This window comes from Euwallacea similis, chromosome 9 (assembly GCF_039881205.1).
Source record: "Euwallacea similis isolate ESF13 chromosome 9, ESF131.1, whole genome shotgun sequence".
Classification (NCBI taxonomy): Eukaryota; Metazoa; Arthropoda; class Insecta; order Coleoptera; family Curculionidae; genus Euwallacea; species Euwallacea similis.
In genome coordinates, this window is record NC_089617.1 from 4,602,852 (window position 1) to 4,629,124 (window position 26,273).

At 37.8% G+C, this 26,273-nt stretch overlaps 5 protein-coding genes across 7 annotated transcripts in view; 2 read left to right on the forward strand and 3 right to left on the reverse strand.

Moving 5' to 3' along the window:
- Window positions 1–26,273, forward strand: part of RpS12 (ribosomal protein S12) — a 274,064-nt gene that overhangs the window by 171,075 nt on the left and 76,716 nt on the right. Inside the window, exons 1-5 of one of the 2 annotated variants that reach the window (XM_066393059.1) lie at window positions 8,616–8,726; window positions 8,855–8,884; window positions 9,063–9,251; window positions 9,482–9,638; window positions 9,828–9,902. In XM_066393059.1, the coding sequence (XP_066249156.1) occupies window positions 8,868–8,884; window positions 9,063–9,251; window positions 9,482–9,638; window positions 9,828–9,890 (426 nt within the window). In that variant the 5' untranslated portion in view covers window positions 8,616–8,726; window positions 8,855–8,867 and the 3' untranslated portion in view covers window positions 9,891–9,902. Of the gene's footprint in view, window positions 1–8,615; window positions 8,727–8,852; window positions 8,885–9,062; window positions 9,252–9,481; window positions 9,639–9,827; window positions 9,903–26,273 lie in introns of those variants that run through there. The other variant, XM_066393060.1, reaches the window with a different exon arrangement.
- On the reverse strand, window positions 3,290–6,680 carry LOC136410885 (uncharacterized). Its single transcript, XM_066393246.1, has 9 exons — window positions 6,036–6,680; window positions 5,793–5,983; window positions 4,336–4,400; window positions 4,150–4,282; window positions 4,038–4,102; window positions 3,852–3,984; window positions 3,724–3,788; window positions 3,521–3,662; window positions 3,290–3,416 (listed from the first exon to the last, which is right to left on the reverse strand). The coding sequence occupies exons 1-9, from the start codon at window positions 6,051–6,053 to the stop codon at window positions 3,398–3,400; spliced, it is 831 nt and encodes a 276-aa protein (XP_066249343.1). The 5' UTR covers window positions 6,054–6,680; the 3' UTR covers window positions 3,290–3,397.
- Gcn2 (eukaryotic translation initiation factor 2 alpha kinase Gcn2) lies at window positions 10,209–20,226 on the reverse strand. 2 transcript variants are annotated; one of them, XM_066393049.1, is made up of 25 exons: window positions 19,990–20,225; window positions 19,755–19,924; window positions 17,930–18,185; window positions 17,734–17,876; window positions 17,561–17,667; window positions 17,253–17,510; window positions 16,435–16,596; window positions 16,190–16,379; window positions 15,627–16,137; window positions 15,404–15,573; window positions 15,050–15,351; window positions 13,814–13,960; window positions 13,462–13,753; window positions 13,270–13,409; window positions 13,068–13,216; window positions 12,875–13,011; window positions 12,675–12,823; window positions 12,442–12,626; window positions 12,073–12,306; window positions 11,457–11,670; window positions 11,271–11,404; window positions 11,048–11,217; window positions 10,747–10,984; window positions 10,535–10,692; window positions 10,209–10,485 (listed from the first exon to the last, which is right to left on the reverse strand). In XM_066393049.1, the coding sequence occupies exons 1-25, from the start codon at window positions 20,044–20,046 to the stop codon at window positions 10,359–10,361; spliced, it is 4,800 nt and encodes a 1,599-aa protein (XP_066249146.1). In that variant the 5' UTR covers window positions 20,047–20,225; the 3' UTR covers window positions 10,209–10,358. The 2 variants fall into 2 exon arrangements, with proteins under 2 accessions (XP_066249146.1, XP_066249145.1); XM_066393048.1 differs by lacking the exons at window positions 10,209–10,485; window positions 10,535–10,692 and having other exon boundaries at window positions 10,869–11,217; window positions 17,561–17,670; window positions 19,990–20,226.
- On the forward strand, window positions 20,548–22,443 carry Rox8 (TIA1 cytotoxic granule associated RNA binding protein Rox8). Its single transcript, XM_066393195.1, has one exon. It carries the CDS (start codon window positions 20,735–20,737, stop codon window positions 21,839–21,841), a length of 1,107 nt encoding a protein of 368 aa, XP_066249292.1. The 5' UTR covers window positions 20,548–20,734; the 3' UTR covers window positions 21,842–22,443.
- Window positions 24,103–25,982, reverse strand: lace (serine palmitoyltransferase long chain base subunit). The gene has a single exon (XM_066393248.1). It carries the CDS (start codon window positions 25,889–25,891, stop codon window positions 24,251–24,253), a length of 1,641 nt encoding a protein of 546 aa, XP_066249345.1. The 5' UTR covers window positions 25,892–25,982; the 3' UTR covers window positions 24,103–24,250.

The window sequence follows — 26,273 nt, forward strand, 5'->3', positions numbered from 1 at the left end:
TCAAAACAGCGAGAGCGATCGGAGTATTAGGAATGGTCAGAAATCTGTTCCACATGCTCCGGGTGCCGCATCTGCTAATGCGCTCCTCTTTTTGTAAAGAGTTAATTAAAGTTTTGTTCATATAAATATCACGGAAGAAGGCGAAACAAACGCAAAGGAAACAGGAACAGGATAATCTCTTTTGGGAACTTTTCAAGCGGAGCTAGGCCTAACCGGAGATTTAGTGACTTTGCCTCATTTTCCCGAAATAATTCCCTGAAATAATAAAACAGGAAGCAACACCTGAGCCTCTGTGTATCTCCCTCTTGTAACGCGCCCGCAATGCTAAAATCTTTTTTATTCTTTTATCAAGTTAGTCCATTCGAGTTTGATTGTCATGACTATACCTACACTTACCAGGTTTAGGTCCACACTCGCACCGAGTGCATTCTGGAACTGTACTTTGTTGAGAAACTAGTTCTAGTGGTTCTGTCAATATTTCGAAGTGCCAAAATGATACGTTTACAATGGAATAAGCTGCACCAATTTCTAAATACTCCACTGAACCGGTAATCTCTGAACATTTGCCAATGCACTCTCACCAAAAGTAGAATTCCTGAACAAATTTCTGTTGACACCACTTCCACGTTATTGGTCGTAACTCCTTGATACTATTAAATACTTTTTCGCTTCGGAGTCACATTGCTGAAGCAACTCTGAACTGGGGAAAGGTTAGAAATTATGGAAGACTTTTAACATACTCACACTTAGTCTGAGATTTTTCTACGTACTCTGTTAACGCACTCACGAAGTGTCACGTACTAAATGGATATAGATGTTAAACCTAATTCCCGTTCAGAACCTTCACAACTCAGCGTTGGTTTTTACTACTCCACGATCATGTATTGAACAGAAACACGTTCAGAAACTTTACAAAGTGTATTTTCAGTCCGTATTCGAGGAAATTGTACTTGTAAAAGCGAGTTCACCAATTATACTCTGTGACTGTGTTATAATTTTTGATGTTCGAAAGCCCCTAACGAAGCTCTACAAGTGTTTCCATTGGGAGAAATACAGAATTCAATACATTAAATATTCTTACCTCGCTCGAAACGCAGAGATTCCAAGTAAATACAGATGTCAAACTTAGTTCCAGAGTTAGTTCTGATTGCTCCGCAAGTGTGCATTGCACAGAATTTCATTCAGGAACTTAACTCTCGTGTCAGTGTATTCTTAGTCCCTGCTCAAGTTTTGAAATGTGGGTGGAGATTGTGAATAAAGGTCGCGTTTAGAAATTACACTCTAAGTGTGAGTGCGTAAGGTGTCGAAATTGGTGATGTTCAATGTTCGAGTTTAACACTTGAAAGCCCTTAATGAAGGGTACTGGGGATGTGTGCCTGCATCAAAGCAGTGTACAAGGCTGTCGAGATAAATCCGGAATATTTTTAAGTGGAGCCATAGCGCTGTAGTTATGGGCGGATTTGCAACAATTGCGTTATATTTTAAGGTTATGTATTGGTGTTTTATTACAAAGTAAAATCGTTTAAACCCGCACGACGATGAATCGAGAACAGAACCGTAGAGCAACGATACTTGAGTCGCTCCGCACCGGAAAAACTGCTAAGGAGATTATCGAATGATTTGGCTTCAAAAAAGGTCACGTTCACGATTTGAACAAAGCGTTTCGGAATGCCAAGATGTTGCTGAAGTGCCTATCGTCATGCACCCAAAGTTTCCTGCTTCGGTCATGGTGTTGGATGTAATCAGCAGTGATCGGGATACCATGCCACCCCACTTTTTCAAACAAGGTCTCAGAGTAAACGCAGTAGGATATATCGAGGTTCTGGAAACAGTTGTCAAGCTCTGGATGGATGATGTGGCTGCTGAAAAAGGGTACGTGTTTCAGCAGGACTCTGCATTGGCTGATAAGTCCAGGACAACTCAGTCTTGGCTTTACAGCAACTTTCATTACCATTGGTCACCAGATTTGTGACCTCCGTCCAGTCCAGACTGTAATCCTCTTGACTATTACGTACGGGGCGTAGTTGAAGGAAAGGTAAAAACGAAATCTCACAATACAAAGGGCGCTGTAAAGACATCTATTGTGGACATTATGACCAATATGGACAAAATAGAAGTCCAACGAGCATGCTCTTGGTTCCGAGCCAGACTGGAGCAGATCGTCGAAGCGAATAGAGGCCATATTGAATAAATTCAATGTATAATTTGTATATTACAGCTATGTTGAGTTGCACTTGAATAAAACTATTGTTTCTGAAGTATTAATAGATTTAACTTTAACAATAAATTTTCCGGATTTATCTCGACGGCCCTGTAGATGGCGTTGGATTTTGTTTGCGTGTTAGTTAATAGATGTCTTTGTCTTTTGAAAATGCCGTATTCCCCGAACGATTCTTAAATTTTAACGAAGCGTTTCCATTCGAAAAAAGGAAAAGTTTAGTTAATTAAGCATTTTATTCCATCGCAGGAAACGCACAGCTATCAAATAACTACAAGTGTCAAATTTAGTTTCAGATTTAGTTCTGACTGCTCCACTATCGTGCATTGCACAGAAACAAGATAAAAAGCTTATTTCCTAGTGTACTGTGTGTATCGAGTGTAATATGAGTTGGATTAATAGAGGTGCATTCGGAAATTACGCTCTCGGTGGAGTGTGCGTGTGTAAAGTGTTTTTTTACCACAACTACCAGGGATGAGCGCTCGTATCGACGGAAGTGTAGATGGCGTTGATTTTTTTTCTGTGTGTTCTGATTAATAGATGGCGTTGTTTGCTTCACGCCCCTTATCCCCTATCTGATGAAAACGAACGATTTCCACTCGGGGAACGGCAAAATTCAGTAAATTAAATCCTTCTCCTTCGTTCGTAACACATACCTTTCGGTATCGCAATTATTCATTTTCGACGATGAATAAACGTTCCGGTTTCGGCGCCTGCAAAATAAGCAATCCCGCTGTTCGACGCGGGATTTCTAAACATTCTCCCGGAAGTTATCCGACGCATTTAATAAGGTGGAACGGAGTTATGAAACGCCCGCTGCTGCTGTTGCTCCGCAGTCGATATTTTATCGCATTAGTTATATTAAATCGCAAGAATTCGCATAATTAAGAACGGAGCGGGTCCGCGCATATGAACGGCGGCTGCAAATTTCCCATATTACCCCGCCGGCTTGACATCTTCGCCTGCATGTTTCCAGCCTTCGGATTGTCCATAAAACTCTCTCGGCTGCGGGATTTCGCATTCCGGATTAAGATACTACGATGGCCCGTCAGGTCAAAACTAACACCAAAATGCAGGAAAAAACATCCCTTTATTATTTCTTACAAACCTACATGTATAGGCCCATGCGCAGCTCTTCCGTAGCTCAGCGCGCAGCTTCATCTCTCTCTCTCTCTCTACCTACGCAGCAGCCACACAACTAAAAAAAAATTCTCTCCGTGAAAACTTTAAATTTTCTCAAAATGCCTCAAAAAGCATCTTAATCTCTCCTTAGTTAATCATAACTAGAATCTCAATACTCACTTGGTAGTACCATTTTCCTGATCGCAAACGGTACCATCCTCACACCTGACATAACCAGAATCATACTTAACCCACCATAAGAAGTACCAACATTTCTGGTAAGCACTATCGTCGATGCAGCGAATACCTTTGGAACCACAATCTGCAAAACGCGGTACCACCATTTTTCCCCTCATCAGGGTTATTTTGTTTTGCGTACATACCAGAGGGGGAAGTTTCAGGTGCTATAGTGGTGGTGGTAGTGGTGGTGATAACCTCAGCAGTGCAACTGAAAGAAAATCAGAAATTGAGCAATCAGAGTCAACTATCAGATGTCAGCTAATCACTGTACTTAGAACTGCTTTGATCACAGACAGTACCATCTGGGCATGAGGAATACGAGTACTGCGGCCACACTAACCACATATAGCAGGTCTGGTAGTAGGTTTCATTCAAGCAAAAAATGGTGTACGACCCGCAGCCAGCTGTAACCATAAACTACCATTATACCCAAACCCAAATTTTACTCTCAACTTACGGGTGGTGATCTCTGGAGCGACTGTGGTAACCGTTGTTTCCGTGGTGGTAGTGGAAGCTACACAACTGTAACCAAATTTCTGAGTTTTGCCCTTTTTGCAACCGAAGCTTACCCAATATTCTGGTCACAAACATAGCCAGTTTCACAAGAATACAACTTTGAGCTATATTTGGCCCACCACAGAAACCACCAGCAGGTTTGATAGATGGAGTCATCTAAGCAGCGAATACCCGCGTCACCGCACCCTATGTGGTATTTTAAAGTGAGGAAAACACCATGGGTTAAGGGTGGAACTTACCTGAAGCTGCAACTTCGGCGGTGGTACTAATTTTGGTTGTGATGATAGTTGTGTTTGCTAAGCAGCTGAAAACACGAGATAATGAGAGATTTTTTAAAATTAATTCGGTACCAGTTAAGGTGGTATCAAGGGTAAAAGAAAGGTGGTACCTACGTAATTCCAAATCAAAATTAGTTTTGGTTCAACAAATCGTTGGCAGGTTTTGCTTGATCAGGAAATTATGGTTCTATAAAATATAGTACTCATTTTTTGTTACTTTTGTGAAGTAACACTTTCGAAAGTATGAAAAACATTATTAAATCACACAACATATTCAGGATGCAAACACTTTCTACCAGAAAAGAATTCGACAGTTCTGCCTTTGAATGCTGATAATGAGGTATATTTTCTATCAATAGTACCATTTCCATGGTTAACACATCTCTATTGAAATATCCTTAACCGACTCACATGAACACTCCTGTCCTTAAAATATGGTAGGTCTGAGTATTTTCTATAAGTGGAACGGTTTTAATGCAAATTTAACAAGTTCTAAGGTGGTACACATAAAAAAATTAGGTAATGAATTTAAAGGAATGAAATTTTTTTCAAGAACTTCAGGGGTTGTCCTTGGAATATAGTAGGTTTAGGGTTTTATTTTTTACAAGGGATACCATTTTGAAGCAAATCTAGAAAATTTGAAAGTGGTACCAGATTTAAAAATAAGGCAATATTTTTTAATACGTACTGTTGTTTTTAAACTTAAATCAACGCTATTTCCCTGAACTAACCCGGTTATTTTCTATAAGCTCTACCATTCTAAGTCTGAAGATGGTATCAGGTTGAGAAACGAGGTAAAACAATAACTAAAATTTTCAAAATTTCGAATTTTTTCTATTGAGGCTATATCGATATTGTTGGGTTTATGATATCATAAACGGAACTATTTCCTCTGAGCAGACCCATTTTCAAGTAAATCTAATAAAAAAGAACATGGTACCACGTCCAAAAATGAGTAATGTTTTTTTGATGCCAACCAAATTCTTGAGGGGACCACAATTTCATATCAGGGAATAAATTAACTTCACTGTCGCAGAAAGTTAGCAAAAGGAAGTGTTCTCTGCAGGTGGAACCATATTCATGTAAACTTAATGAAGAGGAAAATTGGTATAAATCTCAAAAGTTAAGGAACATTATAATACTTTATAAGAACCCTTAAAATCCTGATACTTCCTTCAAGGGTTAAAATCAACACTGCTGTGTCTACAGTAAGGTAAACTGAAGTACTTTCTATAGGGGGTACCATTCTGAGATTAATTTGGGAAGTACCTTGAAACAGACCTTAAAACTATGCAGTTGTAAGTACACTTGAATTCGAAGCAAAACACAAAATTAACTAAAAAAACACCTCTCAAAATGTATCTTTAGAGTACCTTGTTTTGGTACTGTAAAAGCCAAACAGCGAATTTCGTTCTTACCTAGCATTACCCACATCCTGATCGCAATGGGTACCATTCTCACAAGTGTAATATTCGGTACTGTAATCTATCTCCCCGAAGCGGGACTCGCAAGTCTGGTAAGTCGTCTCATTGAGGCAGTAAATACTTTTCCTTCCACAACTTTTGGCGTTTGCTAGGGGCAACAAAAGGGCCACCAGGAACAAGATGAGCTGAAAAAATTAAGAGTGGTACCTGCAAAAAAGGGGGCAGTTTATCTCTTACGAGCAGTGAATTGCGCATTTTTAGGACTACTTTTCCGATGAAAACGTGGAATATATTTGAATATTTGTCGAGTTTTCACCTAATTTTAAGACAAAGATAAGGAGATTCTTGTTAAATTACGCACTGTAAAAATGCGAGAAACTGCGGCCTTTGATGTTTTTGTGGGTTTTGCATATCAATATTGATCCAAGGATTTTTCCTTGTGTCGTTCCATTATCTTTCTGTTATTACTATGTCGTTTGCAGTTTCATGAAACAGTTACAGAGCATAGTAAAGTTAAATTTACCTACGTCACAATGATTATTAATTAAAAAAGTTGGGGAAACTCCGCTGTGGGAGCACCTTTCAGTATCAGAAACACGACTTTTTTAACGTTGTTTATAATAAATCAGTAATTAATTAACATCACCTTTCTCCCCCGCCATATCAGATTCGAGATGCAACACGGAACTTGGCCAGGGCTTCCGGCTTGATTAATGGGGCCTCACCCTGTCAGAATCAGATGTGGCGCCCCTGTTTTTATATTAAAATCGCTTTTAGTTTTAATCCGCCCCTCTGTCTCAGGTTAAATTAGGTTACGACCATGTTTTGTCGTGTATTAATCATCATTAACATATAAGTAGATGCTATAAAAGTTTAGTGAGGAGGAGGTGACAGAGCGCTTCGAGGAGAATTTTGGGCAATCTGAATTGTAAAAATTGAGGGCCGTTTGGAGAAAAAAGCCCAATCATGCCCAATATTGGCAAAAAAGTTGAAAAATTGGTAAATGGAAAATCTCCATTTTCTCCATTACGATCATATGTCGATCCCTTTTGCATATGCCTCAATGTAGATCTAGACGAGCTCTATAAAAAGGTTATATTATATTGCTTTCCTTTTTTTGGTAAATAATATCATCGTCATAGTGATTTAAAAGTTAACATGACACGAGGTAGAAGTGGTTTTGGATGAGGAAAGTTATTAAAGAGCTGTTTGAGAAAATAGTCGGTGGCACCACCTATAAAGTGGTAGTCTAAGTTCTGAAGTTAGCTACCTGTTTATCCACAGCAAATGTAAATTTTTCCAGCCCGATTCAAACTTTTTAACTTACCAAATTACTATTTTAAATTTGTTATTCTTTTTTCTTAAAAATTTTTTTTTTAGTTGTCATATTGTTTTTTATTTGATGAAAACATTAATATTTTTGTCCAGTGTAAATGGTTAACAAATAACATGTTGGTAAACTGTTATAAGATTTTTAGGAAAGACTGTGACTGAAAATTGAGGCAACTTTCTTAGATCTTGTTAGTAATAAGAATCTCGTCAACTACTCTTAAAAAATGTATTTTCAAATTCCACAGATATTTTCTAGCGCAAATTTTAGTAAATGTATTAGCGCTAAAAGAAAGTGGAATAGAGCATTTTCAAAGCATATAAAATCCTGCATTTTCTTGTTTTTCCACCTTTTTTTCTTCTTTGTGCAAAGAGTTTAATTTTTATATTTCAGAATCACCACTGAATTGGCATTAACATCATTTTCTTAGGCAGGGTCTCTCCAGACATCACATTAAAATCTATACATATAAGTGCATATTAATCGTCATTTTGTCAAGGCTCTTGTCAGGGCTGTTGCTTTGTTAAACATCGAAAACGTGTTTTTAATACTCCTTTACATCTTTTTACACAGTTCCACCTCTTATGAGAACATTATTGTTATATGCTTAAACTTCCAGACACTGAAGTTTGTTGGGTCATAAGAAATGATTCAAGTGGATAACTGGAATCTCTAATCAACTATGTCCCGTTTGGATTATTTGGGGTGCGTTAGTTAGCCACATATTATTGTAATTGGTAATATAAAAAAATTATGACTTAGTCCTAAGCAATTTTCATTAACAAAAAAAACTTTTGCTGTCCTGGTCACACAGTTTTAAGGCATACAATTGTGTTCTTCATTTCTTTGCTGCAAAATTGTAATATGTGTACCACAGACTGCATCTTCTACTCCAGGAAACTGAAACTTGTCCGTCAAATATCTTTTTTGGATATTGTTTATAGAACATGTTCAAATATTATATCTTAACCTATTGTTGTATCTCTTTGATAGGAATCAATTGTATAAAATGAGGCTACAAAAATTTTTTAAGCAGCTGAGATGTTTCCCTTCCTCCAATTTATTTATAAATGTTAACTCTAAAACAGGCATCTCAAAAAGTTTGAGCAGTTCAGCAAATGTAGCTTTTCTTATTTTAAGCTATTCATTGGATCCTCATTCTGGTATATTTTTTATATCAAATTAGCTTCTCAAAGAGCATCTTCTTCTAGCAAATAAAGTTTTCTCATGTACAATTGTGACTTCTCCAAATTTCATTAAAAATTGACAATATTTTTGTAAATGGAAAATATTCAAACTTTTCCTTTTGTTAATCGTATAGTTATATATTTAAGATCAAACATGGTGGAGAATTATGAAATCAAAAAAACTTAATTTTTGGTATTTTTTTGTGGATTTTAGCTTTTCCTAAACAAAATCGCCAATATAAATAAACATGATTTTACTGATTGAATTGACAGTGACATTGTCAACCTGACGCGCATCCACGTAACGTCACTCTCCATTTCAACCAATAACTAAACTGCATCGAAGAACCTTCGCTTCTCTTCACTCCGTATTCTTTCTCTGTGAGTTGCCGTTGTGAACAGATCGCATAGGTAAACGTGCCCCAAAAAAATCACGTTTTTACCTTTAAAATCTGCCCCATCCCTCTTTAAATATTCATTCTACTAATAAATAAACCCTTCCTTCATAAAATCCAGCTCATATTTTTCTTCTTTTTCAGGTTTTAACTCAAAATGTCCGACGTCGAAGTGTGAGTATCACCTAACCTCTAAAATGCTGGGAAACTGGTTTCAATCTAGAAATTGAAAGCTTGACCGGCTTGCGAGAATGCCCCCGTAGGGCTCCTCAATTATGTATTATATAATACATAATTGAGGGCCCAGGGAGCCTCCTCGGTAAGCAATGTGTTGACTTGAGGATGTTTTTAGAGATGAAGCCCTTCCTGCGCCAACCCCCGTTTCTGGGGGACCCATGGACGTAAACCAGGCGTTACAGGAGGTTTTGAAAACAGCGTTGATACATGACGGAGTGGTGCGTGGTTTGCATGAAGCTGCGAAAGCTTTAGATAAACGCCAAGCTGCCTTGTGTGTGTTAGCTGAGAATTGCGATGATGTCCGGTAAGTCCCAATTTAGATTGAAATTATTTAACATGAAAAATGATGAGTTATAATCAAATAATTTACTGCTCAAAAACTTGTAGCATGTGTCAATTAGTGGAAATGTATTTGCACTTCACCCTTTAGAAACATGAAAATTCTGCATTAAGCGTTCTTTTCTTTATGTTAGTTCTTCATTATAATTAATTTGAGTCATAACTACTAGACTTAAAGCTATTTTTTTTCTTTAGATACAAAGAAGTAGTGCAGGCACTCTGTGTAGAACATCAAATTGATCTTATCAAAGTTGACAATAACAAGAAATTGGGGGAGTGGTCTGGTCTGTGTAAAATTGACAGTACAGGTAAAGCCCGTAAAGTTGTTCGCAGCTCCTGTGTAGTTATTCGGGTAAGTAAAGTAGCTCCTCAGTTCTTTGAATATTCCTATTCTGAGCTAAGATGATGAATCTTAAGGCAGGCTCCCTCTGCAGACGAACCCTTTTACCGTGGTTGAAACTATTGCCTTCTGACTGTTGTCAACTATTTAAAATTAGCCCATTTTGGCAGTTAAAGTGTTAAACTTGAGTGTTTGTTTCAGGACTTCGGAGAGGAAACACCCGCTCTGGATGTGCTAAGGGACTATCTGAAAAATGCTAAATAATTTTTTATTCGAGTTAGGAAATAAAAGTTTGTAAAAAGGTTTCTTTTGTTTTTATACACAATATAGAAAGTCACGAACTGCTGAACGTTTGGAACTTAAATTATGTAGTTTACTTCAAAATGAAAAACCCGTTTATAGCCCAAGAACAAGGATAAATATGTGGGATCGGTTGCATCTAACAGGTCAAACAAGTTTACTAAGTTTACACATATCTGTAAAAAATATAGTATATTCCAGAAAAGCCTCATGAAGAAAAACAGCAAAATTATCTAGTGTGTGACAAAACAAAAACACTAATACCTAGAATAAGATTAAAAAAAAACTGCACTAACGAAAACAAGAATTATTTACATCTGTTGGTACTAATGCAGTGACGCCACCTCATGTCAACAAACTCCCAGCAACTTTACTATCAGTCAAACAAATAAATGTATAGAGGGCGTCACTGCATGACTGCTCCCACTACATCTAAATAATCACTTTATAAAAATTATCAATTAAGCTATACAAAACGATCGTCGGATTGGTCTTCTTCATGCGTAGTTCCCAGATCTCCTCACAAATTTCGTTGAGGTAATTTTTGTGCTTAGGGAACCTGCAAAATTTACATTACAAATTCGATAAAACAATCCAAACCAACCCACTTTGCGATGCAATTTAGCACAGAAGTATTGTAAAGACTTTCAGTGTCGAACACTAGAAAAGATGTCAAATGTCTAATATGTAATGAGTCAATATTGATGGCAATCACAGTGGTGAAACCTGACAGTTTCTTGAACAGGCCATCTAGTTGGGAACGAGCCTGGAAGTTAATTTTAATTGGATAAAATTTTGAATTTTATTGGGAAAAAATCACCTGGTTTTCGTAGCGCTTGCGCACGTTCGAGGAAAGCTTCTCCAGAGTGACTAAAAGTATATCCACAACAGCCTCAGAGTCACTTCTCTCAGTGTAGCTGGATTTGCTCTCAGATCTAGTCAAGTTATTGGAAGCCTGACTGTTCTCCGACGAACCTTCATTGCGAATTTTCAGGATTTTTTGCATATTATCTACCAACTCCGAAATAGTATAGAGCTTCTCTTGAAACTTTTCAATGCTGCAAGAACGTTCTAGATTATTTTAGACTCTTCTAGAACTATTCGATTCTTCTATAACTAACTCCCTGGAATCCTTATCCCAGCTGCGCATTCTGACGAAACCCTGATCGTTGTCCTTCAAAATAATAGCGTAGGACACGCCCAATTCCATCAGCTGTTCTTGAACCTCCACTGAATTTGACGCCTCAATTAATGAGCATTTGACGCCGGCCGCCCAGAGACTCCTCAATATCTGTCAAGCAAACAAATAATTTTTCATAGTTCACACTTGATGTACCTATCAACCTTAGTTTTCTCTTTTATCAGTTGTTTACTGCCCACTGAACACACAATGGCATCCAGGGCTTCCATTTTGGGCAATTCCTCCTTATCCTGTTTCTGGATTGCCTGAACAAGCCTATCCAGCGATATCGAAATGCCTTTAAATTGATAAGTTGTCTGTGTTACATTAGTAAAATTTTTAAAACATACCGACTGCACTTTGTGGAGTGTCCTTATATCCCATATTGGTTTGATCCATGACGGTGCGGTAATAAGAGATCATAGCGTCGTAGCGTCCTCCCGCTGCCACCACTTCTTTGCAGTCTAATCTTTTTTTCTTTTTCAAGTCGCATACAAACTCGCAAATCATCCCCGAGTACAGTTTTATGTTGGAGACAAAGCCGGGGGCAACCACGATATCGAACTGAATTAATTAGGCCGGTTTAAGGGTTCATGCATTTTTTTTTTTTTTTAATAAGACTAAGTATCTTTGTATTTGGAGAGACTAAAGACTAATCTGTACGAAGCAACACTTGACCATTTCCTCCAAAAATGTTGCGTTTATAACACTGAATTTTCGAAAAATAATTAAAGTTAGCCATTAATAATTTTCGAAGGTATCAAAATTAACTTGTGCATTGCAACGCTTCGATGCGTTATCAAAAAATATCGCTTTTTTAAGACTCAATTTTAAACTAACAGTTAGCGCGAATTCTCCCTGTTTTTGAATATCACTTCACCATTCCGTTTAGAAATTTCGCAGTTTAAAGACACAACTTACAGTTAAAATTAACTATGTTTCTTTTTGAAAGATTTAAAAACCAACCTGTACTCCGTAAAACTCAGCATTTTGAACGACAGTCTTTAGTTCCTGAATCGCCGTTTTCGCTAGTTCTGAAGCTTCCCCAGTTTTTTTCTTAGTAATGGCTTGGAAATAATTCGTCACTTTCGAAATTTCGATCTCAGAGTGGAGATAGCCGATTAAGAGGTGCATCATTGTGTCCGATAGGCCTCTTTGTATGAGAAAATTTTGGAGTTGGGATTTGGGCACTTTGCCCTCCTGGAATTGAGAGGTTATAATTGTAACAGGGGACGATATGAATAGTGAAAAACTCTCCAAACAAAGTTTATAGAAGACTCGTTTCGGGCACAACTAATTTGCGACTTTGTCTTGAAGTTATAACTTTACACATACCTTAATATCCCGCAATAAAGTTAATAGTTCATCATGTCTCTCCCTCACACCACAATGTAGCAAAATGGCTTCGAACAAAGCGGTATGATTTAGTCTTATCAAAAAATGCTTATTTCTCACCCCCGGTAGCTCATTTATAATCTCATAAACGATATACAAAATTTCCGCATCAGCCATTAAACTCCCTAAAAAGTAATCTTTAAAAACAACAACAAGAAATGCATCTTTGATACCTTTATTAGGAGTAACTATATCAAAGGCACCCACATAGAACTGCCTAGGGAGGAAACCGAAAACTTTCTTTTCCTTATAAACTCTTTCCACGGAGTACCTCCGGAAAGGGGTGATATTATTCCAGGCAACATAACGGGCAAATGGGACTCTAAAAGCGCAATTAACAAACCTCCTTTAGTGGTTCACCACAACGACAAACCTTAATTCATGAGGCAAACATACAATGTTGCCGAAATGTGTCATCAGGTTCACGCAAGACTCCGCCTTCTCACAATAGCTGCTCTTGGGCATAAGCAAAGGCGTTGTTAGGTTTTGCCCCCCATGCTGCTTGAAAATCTGGAAACATCCTCTAAATGTAAAAAAAACTCAAAAATATTAAACTTATCACATGCCTTAACGCAAATCTCTCTGACAAAATTGAAAACATTGAGAAACATTGAGAGCTTTGTGGCGACAGGATTAGTCGGGTCTCGATCGTAAGTGATATCTTGAGCAGGTGTTATCACTTGTTTGAAACACTGAGAAATGAGGTACCTATAACCTGAATAATTAAAGTTTATTGAGGCTTTGAAGCTTCAAATTCAACGTGCAAACCTTTTGACTGAGGATTGCTCAAAGTGAGTCTCACAAACTCCTGCAACTCCTGCTCCTCTAAAACTGGAGGAGGAAGATGCTCCGACTGCAATAGCTCCTGCGAAGTTGGGCGTTTAGCTATGTCATGATTTAGCAACCACCTGAAAGACTTAAGTATCATGAAAATGAGCTTTAAAACTGCACAATTCCTACTTGATAAGGAACTGAGCTCTATGGTTCTTCTCGCAGAAATCTTCAGGCAAATACACTTGCTTGCCTCGAAGCTTCGAGAGGATTTTATTCCTCTCCATGCCGGTTGCCAGAGGCCTATAGCACATTTCAAAAAATATTATTCCTAGGCTATAAATGTCAACTTTCTGATTGTAAATAGCTTTTGGGGCGGAATTAATCTCTGGGGCTACATAGAGGGCTGTCCCTACTTGTCCAGTTTTGCTTTCGTCACCTAAATCCTCTTTGAGACTCTCAATTTGACTCTTGGAGATTCCTTTATGTCAAAATTATTGAGGATACATTTTTTAAATTGGTTTGAAGTAGTGATACTTACCATATGCGTCTCCCGGCTTGGTATGTATGGAGGTGGTCGTTGCCAAACCGAAATCCCCAATTTTCACGTGGTCGTTTGAATCCAGGAAAATGTTCACTGGTTTCAGGTCTCTGTGAATCATACCCTGAGTGTGGATGTGTGCCAGGCCTTAAAGGAAAATCGCCTTTTTTAACTTTATCAGCTTCATCAGTTCAAGATATAACCAAAAATAACAATTTTTTCGTTTCTACATACCATATGGTTATAGATTTATTAATACTGGAAATCCAGGGGCAGTAAATCAGCTTAATTAACCAATTAATGTATCTCATTCCCACAAAAATTTTCAAATTCGGCGATTATACGCCACCCAATATCTCGTGAATTATAGGTTGCGTATATAGTATGTTTACAATTCAGATTGGCCTCATCATCTTTTTAGGACCAAAACATAAAAATTCAATGCCAAAACTAAGCTTAAACGTGGAAAGCTTTCACCATCCCCTAAACTAACCTAAGCATTAGTGGTTGCCTATATGCTACGATTGATTCGTCCTCATTCTTTGGTAATGAGATTTTATCAAGTGGAAGAGAGACAACAATATTAAGCCCAAAATGGAGCCATTCTGCTTATTTTTCAGTGTTTTTGGCCCAATTTTTGTTTAATTTCCGCTAAAAAGTAAACTTGAAGTGTACAGGCCTTATTGGGATTAATAAAGGTCGAAGCGAGACGATATTAGAACTCTAAACCACCCTCAAGTAATGGCGGATCAGACAAGAAATCTTGTTAAAACATGAAGATCTCTACAGAATTTCAACATGGAAAAAGAGCTCAAACATAAAAAAGCTTCAAGTAGGTTTACAGGATAATAAAAAACCATAATTATTGGGGTTTTCTGCCTTATTTATGTTAGCGTTCTTGGCCCTATTTTTTAATAAAATATTTGATTAATTTAAGCATAAGGAGCTTTTCGGTGACTAAAAGTAAAATGCGCATTGAATTTAGTGTCCCAAAGGACTCCCGAAACTCCTTCCTATCACACTGAAGTAAAAACCCATTAGGGGTTTCATTTTTCGGTTTTCTGTAAATTTTTTTATACATGTATCTCTAAAATATATTAACTTTCTTGCTTTAAAGAATCTAATGTAGTCATATAGAGATTTTTATTACTACAAGAAACAGTTAAGTTTTCACTATGAAAATTGCAGTTATAAATGTAAAATATAAAACCTGCTGAAAATATTTAATCTCCTTACCATCAACCATTTCCCTAAACAGCCTCCAGACTCTATCTTCATCCTCATAGAGATTGTGGTCAATAGCTGTCCTCAAAGTACTTTTCTCGCAAAACTCCATCTGAATGTACAAATAGTCCTCTTCTCGCACTATTTCTTTTAGACTCTCCACGATTGAGTTTCTGGTCTGCTTCACTGAGGAAACTTCGTTGAATTCATCTATGTCCAACGAAGTTTCTTCGGGAAAACAAGCAACAAATTCATCCTCATCAGAAGCGTGTTCAAATTGGATGCTATCGGAATCCGAATTGTTTCCAAAACGACTAAAAGAAAGAAACGTTTTTGTTATTTTTTTTTGTAAAATGAAATATGTACTTGGCCAATGGAACTGTAAAAGAATCTTCCTCCTCTTCCTCCTCATCGTCATCGCTGGAGTCATCTGAAGATTCCTCATATGCAACCTGCGCTTTGCTATCATAAGTAATGGAAATCTCCACGTTTTTCATGGGAGGAGCCATGGCCTCAATGTCATCATTCAAAGTAAACTGCAAAACAATCTTTCTGAGAAAATGTTTCTTCTACTAAAAAAAATCCCAACCTCATCCTTCCTTAGCACTTTTAATTCACCTTTAGGGGGCTCTGAAGTGTGCGTTGTGGTAGTAGTAAAATTCGAATCTTGTTCCACATCCCCTTTAATTGTTGTGGTCTCAATCCAGGAATTGTAGTAGCGAACTATATTCTCATGATTTAACTTCGAGAGCAGCGTGACTTCTCTCAAAATCTTTTTCTTATTGGCCTTATTGTGAGTACTCAATTTTATCTTTTTAATGGCGTAGTACCCACTATCAAGCTTGTTTCTGGCTTTCAAAACGTCCCCAAACGCACCTTTACCCAGATTTTCAAGGATTTCAAACTCGCTGCTAATACGAGACTGGCCCAAATTCTGTGAGGGGAGCGTAGATAAGGTGATTTCAGGAGAGGGAAGACGGTTATTGGGGGTCTCAATTGCGAGATGGTGAGGGGAAAAGTGAACTATGGGTTTATGGAAGAAGGAATGGTTGAGGAGTTGATTAGCAGTATAGCGCTCCTTTTCATCTTTGGTCAGGCAGCTGAAAATTATCCAGTCACACACTAATTTTCTACCATAGAAAAGCCTATCACTTTGAAAGTAAGTCGTAAAGATCACTAGGAAGGTCATTAGGAACCTCAATATCGTCCTTGTGGCCAAGCAGCCTCAACACTAGGCACCCGAAATCGTGAATATCAGTCTTTTTGCTGTATGTTCCATGGGTGGACTGAATCAGATCCAAGAGTCTTCGATGAATACTGTAGTCCGCCACCTTGACTATGCCTGTAATAGGAAAATACTGATGGTTTTGAGGATCTTAACTGGGGCAATATAGCACCTCTTTCATTCATAAAGATGCAGGATTCCTGAAGGTTCTTGTGCACCACGTTGTTTCGATGAATGTAATCGAGGGCTGTTAAAATACCGCGGGAGAGGTGTTTGAGGTAATCTATCTCCACTTTAAGGTTCTGGCTGGAAAATAAGGAGAAGCAGCTGGACCCTGGAATACAGAAAATTACGATGATGTTTTAGTGAGATAGGAAAATTATGTAATAATTGTTAAGTTAGAAGCTCCAAAGTTATGTACTCAAAACCATGTAAAATAGGTCACCGAGTTATGAAATGAAAATAATAACTACGGATATTAACGGATATTACTGGATTAGAAAAACCCACTCGTGCACTAAGTGTCCTTCTGCTTTTTCGTTCCAAATTATATTCATGTATATTGCATTAAAATGAATTAATGATTTTCAGTGCCGTCAATACAAAAATTCGTTCTTTTTACGAGTTAAAAAAACGATCAAAAGAACCACGAAAATCTTTGTGTACCGCTTTCAGTGACCTTAAAACCCATGACAAATAAAAATTAGTCGATATTCAGCAACATTCCTTTATCTTAAAAATATTGTTACTTTTTACCTTCAACGCTATTGGCAGCAATATTTGAACAAACACCTTATTACAAGCCACGATTTTTATGTATTTCCCTTTAAAGATACCGCAACCCAATTCAAACATAGGAAATTTCCAAAAAATTCAACCCAGTGACACACTTTTCCCCCAACAAATCCAAATATTTATTCCAAATTATGGCCACAAATATTTACCCAAAGTACGAGTTTTATTATCCACTGCACTGCAATTTAAACTCACCTCTAACGAATTCCTTAAGGACGTGTATGACCACCTTATCTCCATCAATCGCGCCATACCTGAGACCAAGATAGTTGGCCAAATTGAGGTGCCTCAATTTGGTGAGGTAGTTTAATTCCTGTTCAATGCTCGCAACATTTCTGAGCAGCTGATTTGAATCCAAGTTTTTGGCTTCAAGGTTCCATTCAGAGACCTCAACTAACTCACCTGAATCCTTATCTATTCCTGTGAAGGTTATATTAAAGGGTTCTGAATGACCTAAAATTAATGATTCGATAATATAGAGACCAAAAAAAAAAAAAACATACGTAGGCATCTCCCCGTTTGCACAGTCCTGCCTCCAAAATTAAGCAAAAAAGTGCCCTTATGATTACAAAGGATTTGGTCGTTGTTCTCGACTCCACTATTGTGATATCTTCTATGTTTTATGATAAAAATCCATTACAGAAAGGCGAAATGATAAACCTCAATAAAAACTCACTTATGAATAAAGGAAGTCCTCCTATGCATCACCTCCTCCTCCGTCTCAGTTTCAGACACACTCTTCTGCCTCTCTTTCCTCTGCCTCATCTCAGCTTTCAGTAACTCCTCTCTTTGTTGCACCTCCCTCATCATGGTCTCGCGCTAATACTCCAGAGTTATAGAATTGCAAAGCCTTAGTATTCCAACAATGTTACCTGTCGATCCTCTTCCAGCTTTCTCTGCTGCTCTTCCTCCCTCTTCTTTTCCTCCTCCTGCAGCACCATTTGATGATAAAAACTCTTCATTGCAGGCTTATTGTGTTGGTGGAGGAATTCTTCCACATGTTGACAAAGCTGAAATATCATAACTTCCCCTTTGTATTCCTGGGTTTTGAGGTTTAGGTGCTTCTTCAGTTCGTCAAGATAGGTCTGCGACAGACCCTTGACCTTTTCGAGGTAGAGGGATGGAACTCTGAAAGAAAAATTCATGTTCAAGTAGGATAAATTCATTTAAAATATCTGTTTTAAGTTTAAGTAAATTTTATTTTAAAAAAAAAACATTGCATGTCACTGAAATTTTGTAATTAAACGGATCTAAATAGTTTTTGTGAGAGGAAGAAAATGACACCATAATTATATGGAAACCATGAAGGAATTGGGAAAATTCTCAGGAATCACGTAATTTAAAAAAATATACAAAAAGAGCGATTTGAGGACATTTTATTCCTGAAATAAAACGTTGCAGACAACTGAAATTTTGCAATTTTTTTCTCTAAGTTACCCTCTACTATAGAGTAAAGTAGCATTTTTAAATATTTATTGGACTGAAACCAGGGATGTACTCTCCAAATTTCTGGTTAATATAAAAAAAGTCAAAAAATTTCAAAAACAACACACTACTGAAATTTTCAATTTTTCAAATTTGGCTCTCTGCTGTTAGGTTCAGATTTATACATATACCAATGACTTGAAAAAAGAAATCTAATGGGTTTAAGTCGAGACTTCGTAGAGACCACACATGTATTCCCACCAATCCATCGATGTGGAAAATTCATATATTTAATGAAATAATTGAAAGGCATGGAGGGAAATCCGAAAAATTAAAAAATTAAAATATCGGAAGTGGACAACAATAGTGAATCATTCATCTAAACATTAATACTAAATACGAGAATAAAATAGAGTAGCCAATCCATTAAATCGCCAAATTATCGAAAAAGCAAAATATTTAGTTTTTGAAAAAGATTTGAAGAAAATATTCTATCCCAAGGCCGTTAACACATTTGTTTACCTGCCTAATAGATCATTGGCGTCAGGGTTATCAGGAACACCCTGTGAAGTATGGACAAGAGAAAATCCAGGTGTTTTTCATCTATAGGCTTTTTAATGTAGTGTAATGGTTCACATGCTCAAAAAAGTAACGAGAATGAAACAAAAAACAGAAATGCACATTTTATTAAGATATGAGACAACATGTAGGAAAGACTGGTTTTTACGATCTCATTAAAGAAAATATTTTTATTAGCACACATGTGATGGTTACAAACGATAAGAATTATCGTAATTACTCCAAATAGCATGCCGAAAGAGTTAGGTAATTAAGACGACCAAACCTACATATATTGGGTACATAAAGTATTAAGACCAGTATTAAACCCTCAAAAACGGTCAAAAACAAATGTAAGCAGTCCTGATTGATATTCTGCACATATTTCTGACTGTTTTTGACGGTCCAGAGTCGGCGTTCCTCTCTAAGGGAATAGGCTTATTGGACAATGAATTCTACAATAATTACTGTTCATATGGAAAAATATTTTTTTATATCTTTAAAAACACCCTCTATATTATAACTTATTTATTTTTGGAGTGATGCAAGGAAAATAAGCGAATGCTATTAGTTCCTGTGGCAAATTAAAACACTATAATGAAATAATGCACCAATACAAACTATACCAGAAACAGGAGAACATTTGATAATTTGCCTCACACTAATAATGCGTCTTTCCAGACACCCTGTATCTGACAAGATTATCATCCTTACTCATTGGGGTACCTCTCGGAGCACACAACATGCAAATCCACCTTTGCATTAACTTCCCCATTACCAGAGCTGCCTCTCTGTGGGGTAAGCGATATGCTCAGGTTCAAAGGGCTCCACCTGTTCCACGCTCGCTTTACTCTCAAGTCCCGCAAATCTTCCCCGTAAATACCCTGGAAAAATTAGGCAAATGGGGGTAGTTAAAGGAGTAGATTCTTGAATTAGAAGACAAGTGTACCTGCAGGGCTTCGAACTCGTTGCCTTGACGCAACTCCAAACTGTCTTCGTGAGACATATTAAGATTGTAATGTTACATTTAGAAGAATAAGCCGGAAATTTGAGAAAATAGGAAAAGTTTTCCTGGTGTTTGACGTTTTAGTTGTTTTTGCCTAACCTAAGATTAGAAAAGTTTATGTGTGTCTAATGAGACATAGAAATGGCCGAATTTTGTTAATATCGTTGTTTTGTTATGGTACTTCATAATGTATAAAACAAAGATGAAGAGCTATAGGTAGCCATTTTTAACCTTGTTTTGATTTTTTTTCATAAGTATTAAATAAATATACACACTGTACAAATTGAGTTTTTTTAATGAATTCCAATTATATAAAATTGTTGGGAGTTGCATTATAAAGCAAAACAAGATTTAAACTCGCTTAGCAACAGCTTAATTGTACATTTTTAATATTCTCTATTGTCTACATTATCTACCCAGGTTTGTCATTCAAAAGTGACTAGAAAATTTAGTGATTTTTCATTTATCACTAGATTGCAGGCAAACAAACGACACTCATGACAGGCCGGACATCAAAAGAAAACTTGGCTGGTTGTTGCTATTTGTCATCAACTTATCAAATTTCTCCGGAAGAAAAGCCCTCGAAAAACACTTTCTAATGCGAATAAACCGTAATTAATGTGTACAAAAGGTGGAATATAGTGTTAGCCCCATTGTAATAGATCCTTGTACGAGCACCGGCCCCATCATGTCGGACGAATCTTTCCCCAAAACTTTGTATGTGGGCAATCTGGATATGTCGGTGCAAGAAGACCTGTTGTGCACTTTGTTCTCACAAATCGGCCCCGTGAAGGGGTGCAAGATCATTAGAGAGCCCGGCAACGACCCGTACGCTTTCGTCGAATTCACCAACCACCAATCGGCCTCCACGGCATTAATTGCCATGAACAAACGCGTATTTTTAGACAAGGAAATGAAAGTGAATTGGGCCACCAGCCCCGGAAATCAGCCCAAAACAGATACCTCCAACCACCATCACATATTTGTAGGCGACCTATCTCCTGAAATCGAGACTGAAACCCTGAGAGAGGCCTTTGCTCCATTCGGTGAGATCTCAAATTGCAGAATTGTCAGAGATCCGCAGACCCTAAAATCCAAAGGATATGCATTCGTGTCTTTTGTTAAAAAAGCTGAAGCAGAGAATGCCATTCAAGCGATGAATGGGCAGTGGCTAGGCTCACGCTCAATCCGCACAAATTGGTCAACAAGGAAGCCTCCGCCACCCCGCACTGAAAAGCCCACTCAAAGCAAGAAACAAATCACATTCGAGGAAGTCTATAACCAAACTTCACCTACCAATACTACAGTTTATTGTGGGGGCTTTGCAAGCGGCCTGTCTGAAGACTTAGTAACAAAAACTTTCACCCGTTTTGGGGCTATACAGGACATAAGAGTGTTCAAAGACAAAGGGTATGCTTTCATTAAGTTTGTGACTAAAGAGAGTGCAACTCATGCCATTGAGAGTGTCCATAACACTGAAATAAATGGGCAGACAGTGAAATGTTTCTGGGGTAAAGAGAATGGAGGCCTAGGGCCTGATGTTAATGCCATGAATGCAACTGGGGCAGCAGTTTCTCAAGCTCCAACTTATTCATATGGTTATGGTACTCAGTACTGGTATCCCCAATCTGGAGGGTATGGTGGTACTGCCCAGTATATGCAGTATCCATATCAGCAGCAGTACCAGTACCCAGGAGGGCAGCAATACTGCGTGGTGCCCCCTCAGGGGCAATGGCCAGCACAGGCAGGACAGCAGCCCAACATGGGGGTGATGTACAAGTACCCGACGCAGTGAAGTGTTGTTTGACTTGTGGTGCGGACTATTTCGAAATGAAGTAGCAGTGTATTATTCTTACAATTATTATAGACTTTGGAATTCACTTGTACTGCTGCTACATGTCCTAGTATGTAATTAGGTACCAAACTAGGACGTTTTGTTCGAAGACTGTTGTTTGACTGTTAGGAGGCATGTATAGCACCCAATTGAGCTTGAGTGAATTGCTGTCAATTCCAGGCCTTTCTCTCATGCTCTGTGTGTGATATGACACATTTTTTGGAATACCTAGTTATTTTCTGTATTATGTATTACACTTCTTATATCCACTTAACGATTGCCTATATTTTTTGGAGTTAAAGCTGCGCACTTTTCAAGTTTTCCGACTGAAAACCGCGCATAAAATAATTTTTCTTTGAGGACGAATGAGAATCATCCAATAATAGGATCGCCTGTAAATTCTGCTTTCATAGTGGCAGTTTATTAGCTGTAATCCCTTGCTAAATGTTTCCCTATCAAAAGGGAATAAGGTATGATTGTAGAAGATTTTGACAAAAAAATGCAGAATTTTATAATGAAATGTATATTATTGCTAGTTGTTAATAAAAACTAAGGTCTGGGAATCCGCATTTTATTGCTTCTCAAAATTTGGTAATTATCACTCAAATACCACTGCATTTTTTAAAGGTGATATTCCAGTAAGACGTCATATTTATATATTTAAGCCAGAACCTTGTACGCCACTGCATGGTAGGTATGTAAATTTGAGACTTTTTGTTGTAATACTTAAAAAAATTATACTTAAGTTCGAATTTGACACTCCTCTGTATCGCAAAAAACAAAGGCGCTAATTATTTATTCATAAAAAGTCAACGAAAAACAGTGGTGCACAAAAGTTTCGGTAAGCGAATGCGATCAATTTTCAGATTTAAGAGTTTGCATAATGCCAAAGGCTCAATTTAGACGAAAAAAAAAGAATTTATAGGACTTTGCATGCAACTGCATTATGAGGTAAATGCTAGTGATATTTTGGTTTACAAAAAACATGGGAATGCTGCATAGAATCCACCTACCAGCAAACAGTGGTGCACTAAGACCGATTTCCATAAAATAAAACGAAGATGTTGATACAAAAATGTTTTAAGTCATTTATAAATTTGAGTGCGCCCGCCACTGTATTAGAAGTGATCATGAAACATAATTTCCAAAAAAAACATAAAAATTCACAACTAAAATTAGTAAAAACAGTGGCGCTGGTTATCAATATCAAAAATTAAACTTGATATGCAACATAAGGAAATATTGGCCGTAAACGAGCAAATATGAAAATATTTCTCAATCGAATGCAGCAAACAACAGTAAAGTGCAGAAAGGTCTTTACATGCCACCGTTTTATAGTAAGCCATATTTCATCCCAATGTCGTTCAAGTAAAGCTAATAGAATATGTCGCAGAAACAGTGGTTTTCTGTACAGAACTTCCAACAAATTCAATTTTGCAGTTTTTGCAAAAGTCTGAATAAAATATAAAAATGTTCACTTGAATTTGGCAATAAACAGTGATGTAACAAGGGACAAAACCGGGTAGAAGGAAGCTTACTTTGCAGACCTAAGGTCGAAGGTTTAGTTTTCTTGGAATTAATTAAGAGGCTCGCGCGCTGCTGTAATGCAAGGGAAAATTTGCTTTGATATCCAAGTTAAAGAACGCAAGTGGCGTATTAATAAAAATTTTAAAGTAAGCATTTTTAGCAAAACTAAGTGTCTAAACTTTATTACAATTGGGCCAGGAGAAATAAAAAAAAGTCACCTTAATTTGGTAGCAAACTGGGCGTAGTAAGGCTAGTTTCAATGGAATTGCTAACTAGATGTATGAGAAATTAGTCGAAGGCTATACTGATACGGGAAAAACTCCTCTCCCATTTTACTAAAAAAATTGATTCATGTTCCTCTTTATAGGGGCGTTAAAATCGTAATAATTTGGATTTTTTTGGGATCTTGCTCCTACTCTTAAGTATGATTAATCACAGAGCAATAAAATCATAATTTGGAACGCATCTACAATATGATAGTTTTATCGCTTTAATCTATTATTTAAAGTAGAATCAATATATGACTACAACTGCGTTCGTCTTCAATTGAATGAAACGCTCAATCAACATTAAATAACATTTTTAATGCAATAAAAAGGTCCTATACAAAGCGTGAATTACAAGGAAAAAAACATTTCATTTGGTAATAATGGTTTTCCTAGCGCAAAGCTCTCTTGGAACCCACATTACCTCAACAATAGGTACTTTTGGTTAGCGTCAACAATAACATTTAAGGCACAGTGAATCGCTTTTCGGTATAGTGACAGAAGTGTATGTACCTAATAAAATACTGTAAAACTATTGCCTTGGATGCTTTGTTCGTTAATAAAGAACAACAAAGTCCTAATCCTGATACACCTTAATTGTATCATAGTCAATGGGCGTGAGATCTTTTGGTTTCCGCGAGTACTTTAGCCCTATATCATCCGCCACTTTCTCGATCACTTTCAAAGCATAGTCTAGCTGCTCTTTGGTGTGTCCTGCGGACAAACAAATCCTGATGCGGCCCTCATAGAGAGGGGTGGCAGGGTATCCCACCCCTACAGTGGCGATTTTCTCCTTAATCAAGCTGCGCACCATTCCTGCTATTTTGGAGTACAAGTAGACCAAAATGGGGACCACTGGGGAGTCCTCGTTACCATGGATGATCACTCCAATTTGGTTCAGTCTCATTCGGAAGTATCTGGTGTTTCGAGCAAGTGCTTCAATTCTTCGTTGCCCTTCGTTGGAGCCATCTTTGTTCATAAGAATGTGTAAAACTGCTATTATTTGGGCTGCTAAAGGGGGTGACATGGCCCAAGCCTCGCTTGAGGCCAAACTGTGCTGGCGCAGGTGTGTTATCAATTCTCGATTGCCTGCAATGTAACCCCCCGCACTGCCAAAGCTTTTTGTAAAAGTCCCCATAAGAACGTCCACATCTTTGGGGTCAGACTCAAAGTAATCTACAATTCCCTTTCCTTGTTTACCCATGGCCCCAATACTGTGAGCTTCATCTAAGTATAAATAGGCTTTGTACTTCTTCTTCAAAGCTATCACTTCAGGAAGTTTTACTATAGTTCCCTCCATACTGTAAACTCCTTCAACAACAATCACAATCTTCTTCCAAGGCTTGAAACTCTCAGAGGGCTGTCCAAAGTAAATTGCCTCTTTGAGCATCTGTTCCAGTTGCTCCATATCATTGTGCTTGAATACCCTTACTGTGGCCCCATTCACTTTGATGCCCCAAATCAAACTAGCATGGTTCTTCTCATCACTAATCACTAGGCAGCCTGGTTCAATAAGGCTTGGAATATATAAGGCATTAGTGGCATAGCCCATGCCGCACGTAATCGCATCTTCAACACCTAGATACTCAGCAAGTATCTCCTCTAGATTATTGTGTACAGGCATTGTTCCATACCTCATGCGAGTGCCCCCTGAGCTGATTCCATACTGATAAATTGAGGCAATTGCAGCTTCAGCACATGGGCCGGAGGCCTCAGCAAAACCCAAATAGTTATATGAAGCCAGATTAAGGCACTTAGTTTGAGTACCAGTGAACTCAAAGGTCCATCCACAGTCATTTGTCACTCGATCCTTGAGGACAACTTCACTTCCCGGTACACTGCATATGGGGTAGTTCCAGCAGTCCCTAACTCTCCGATAGACATACCGAGAATAGAACATGGAAAATCGATTGAAAAGTAAGGGGTACCCAGATCTGCCAGTCTCCTCAATCGCTTTAGGGGGGTAGAAGATTCGGCTGCAAAACTGGCTAATGAAGCTTAACAGCATGATAAGAGAGAAGCTGATTTGAGTGAGGATAGCTGTCAGGAAGGGGGGCGGCTCGAATGACTCTCGTAGCACTTTGGTCTTTTGCCTCAAAGGCTCTTTATTGCTCGTTTTTTTATTATCGATGGGACACCAATTTGTTTTTAACGTTCCGTTCACCTTGACGTTCTGGTAGCAATCGTTTCTGCGGAATTCGTCCACTTGAAGGGTCATTTCGTTTGAGGCGAGAAAACAAGGTTTCTGAACTTGAAAATTAGCCTCTTAACCTCAAAATGACAACTACTGTTTGCCGAATGCGACCGCTAACGCGACTGATAAAAAAAAGTGAATCGTAGCGTTAACTATGAAGGCGATGTTGCCGCTTATAACAATTTAAAACAGCACGCTAAATTTCTTATGAATAAAAATGAATAACTGATGACTCATCTCAATGGCTAATTACTCTCAATATGTCAATAAATAAAGTTGATTAGCGTTCATGTTATTGATTTGTATCTATAGAATATGATCTATTAAATCAATGCTAATCTAAGTAGGGGCACTTTGCGTTATCTAGATTTTAAAGTGTCGCTTGGCAATCCCGCCTGACGTGATC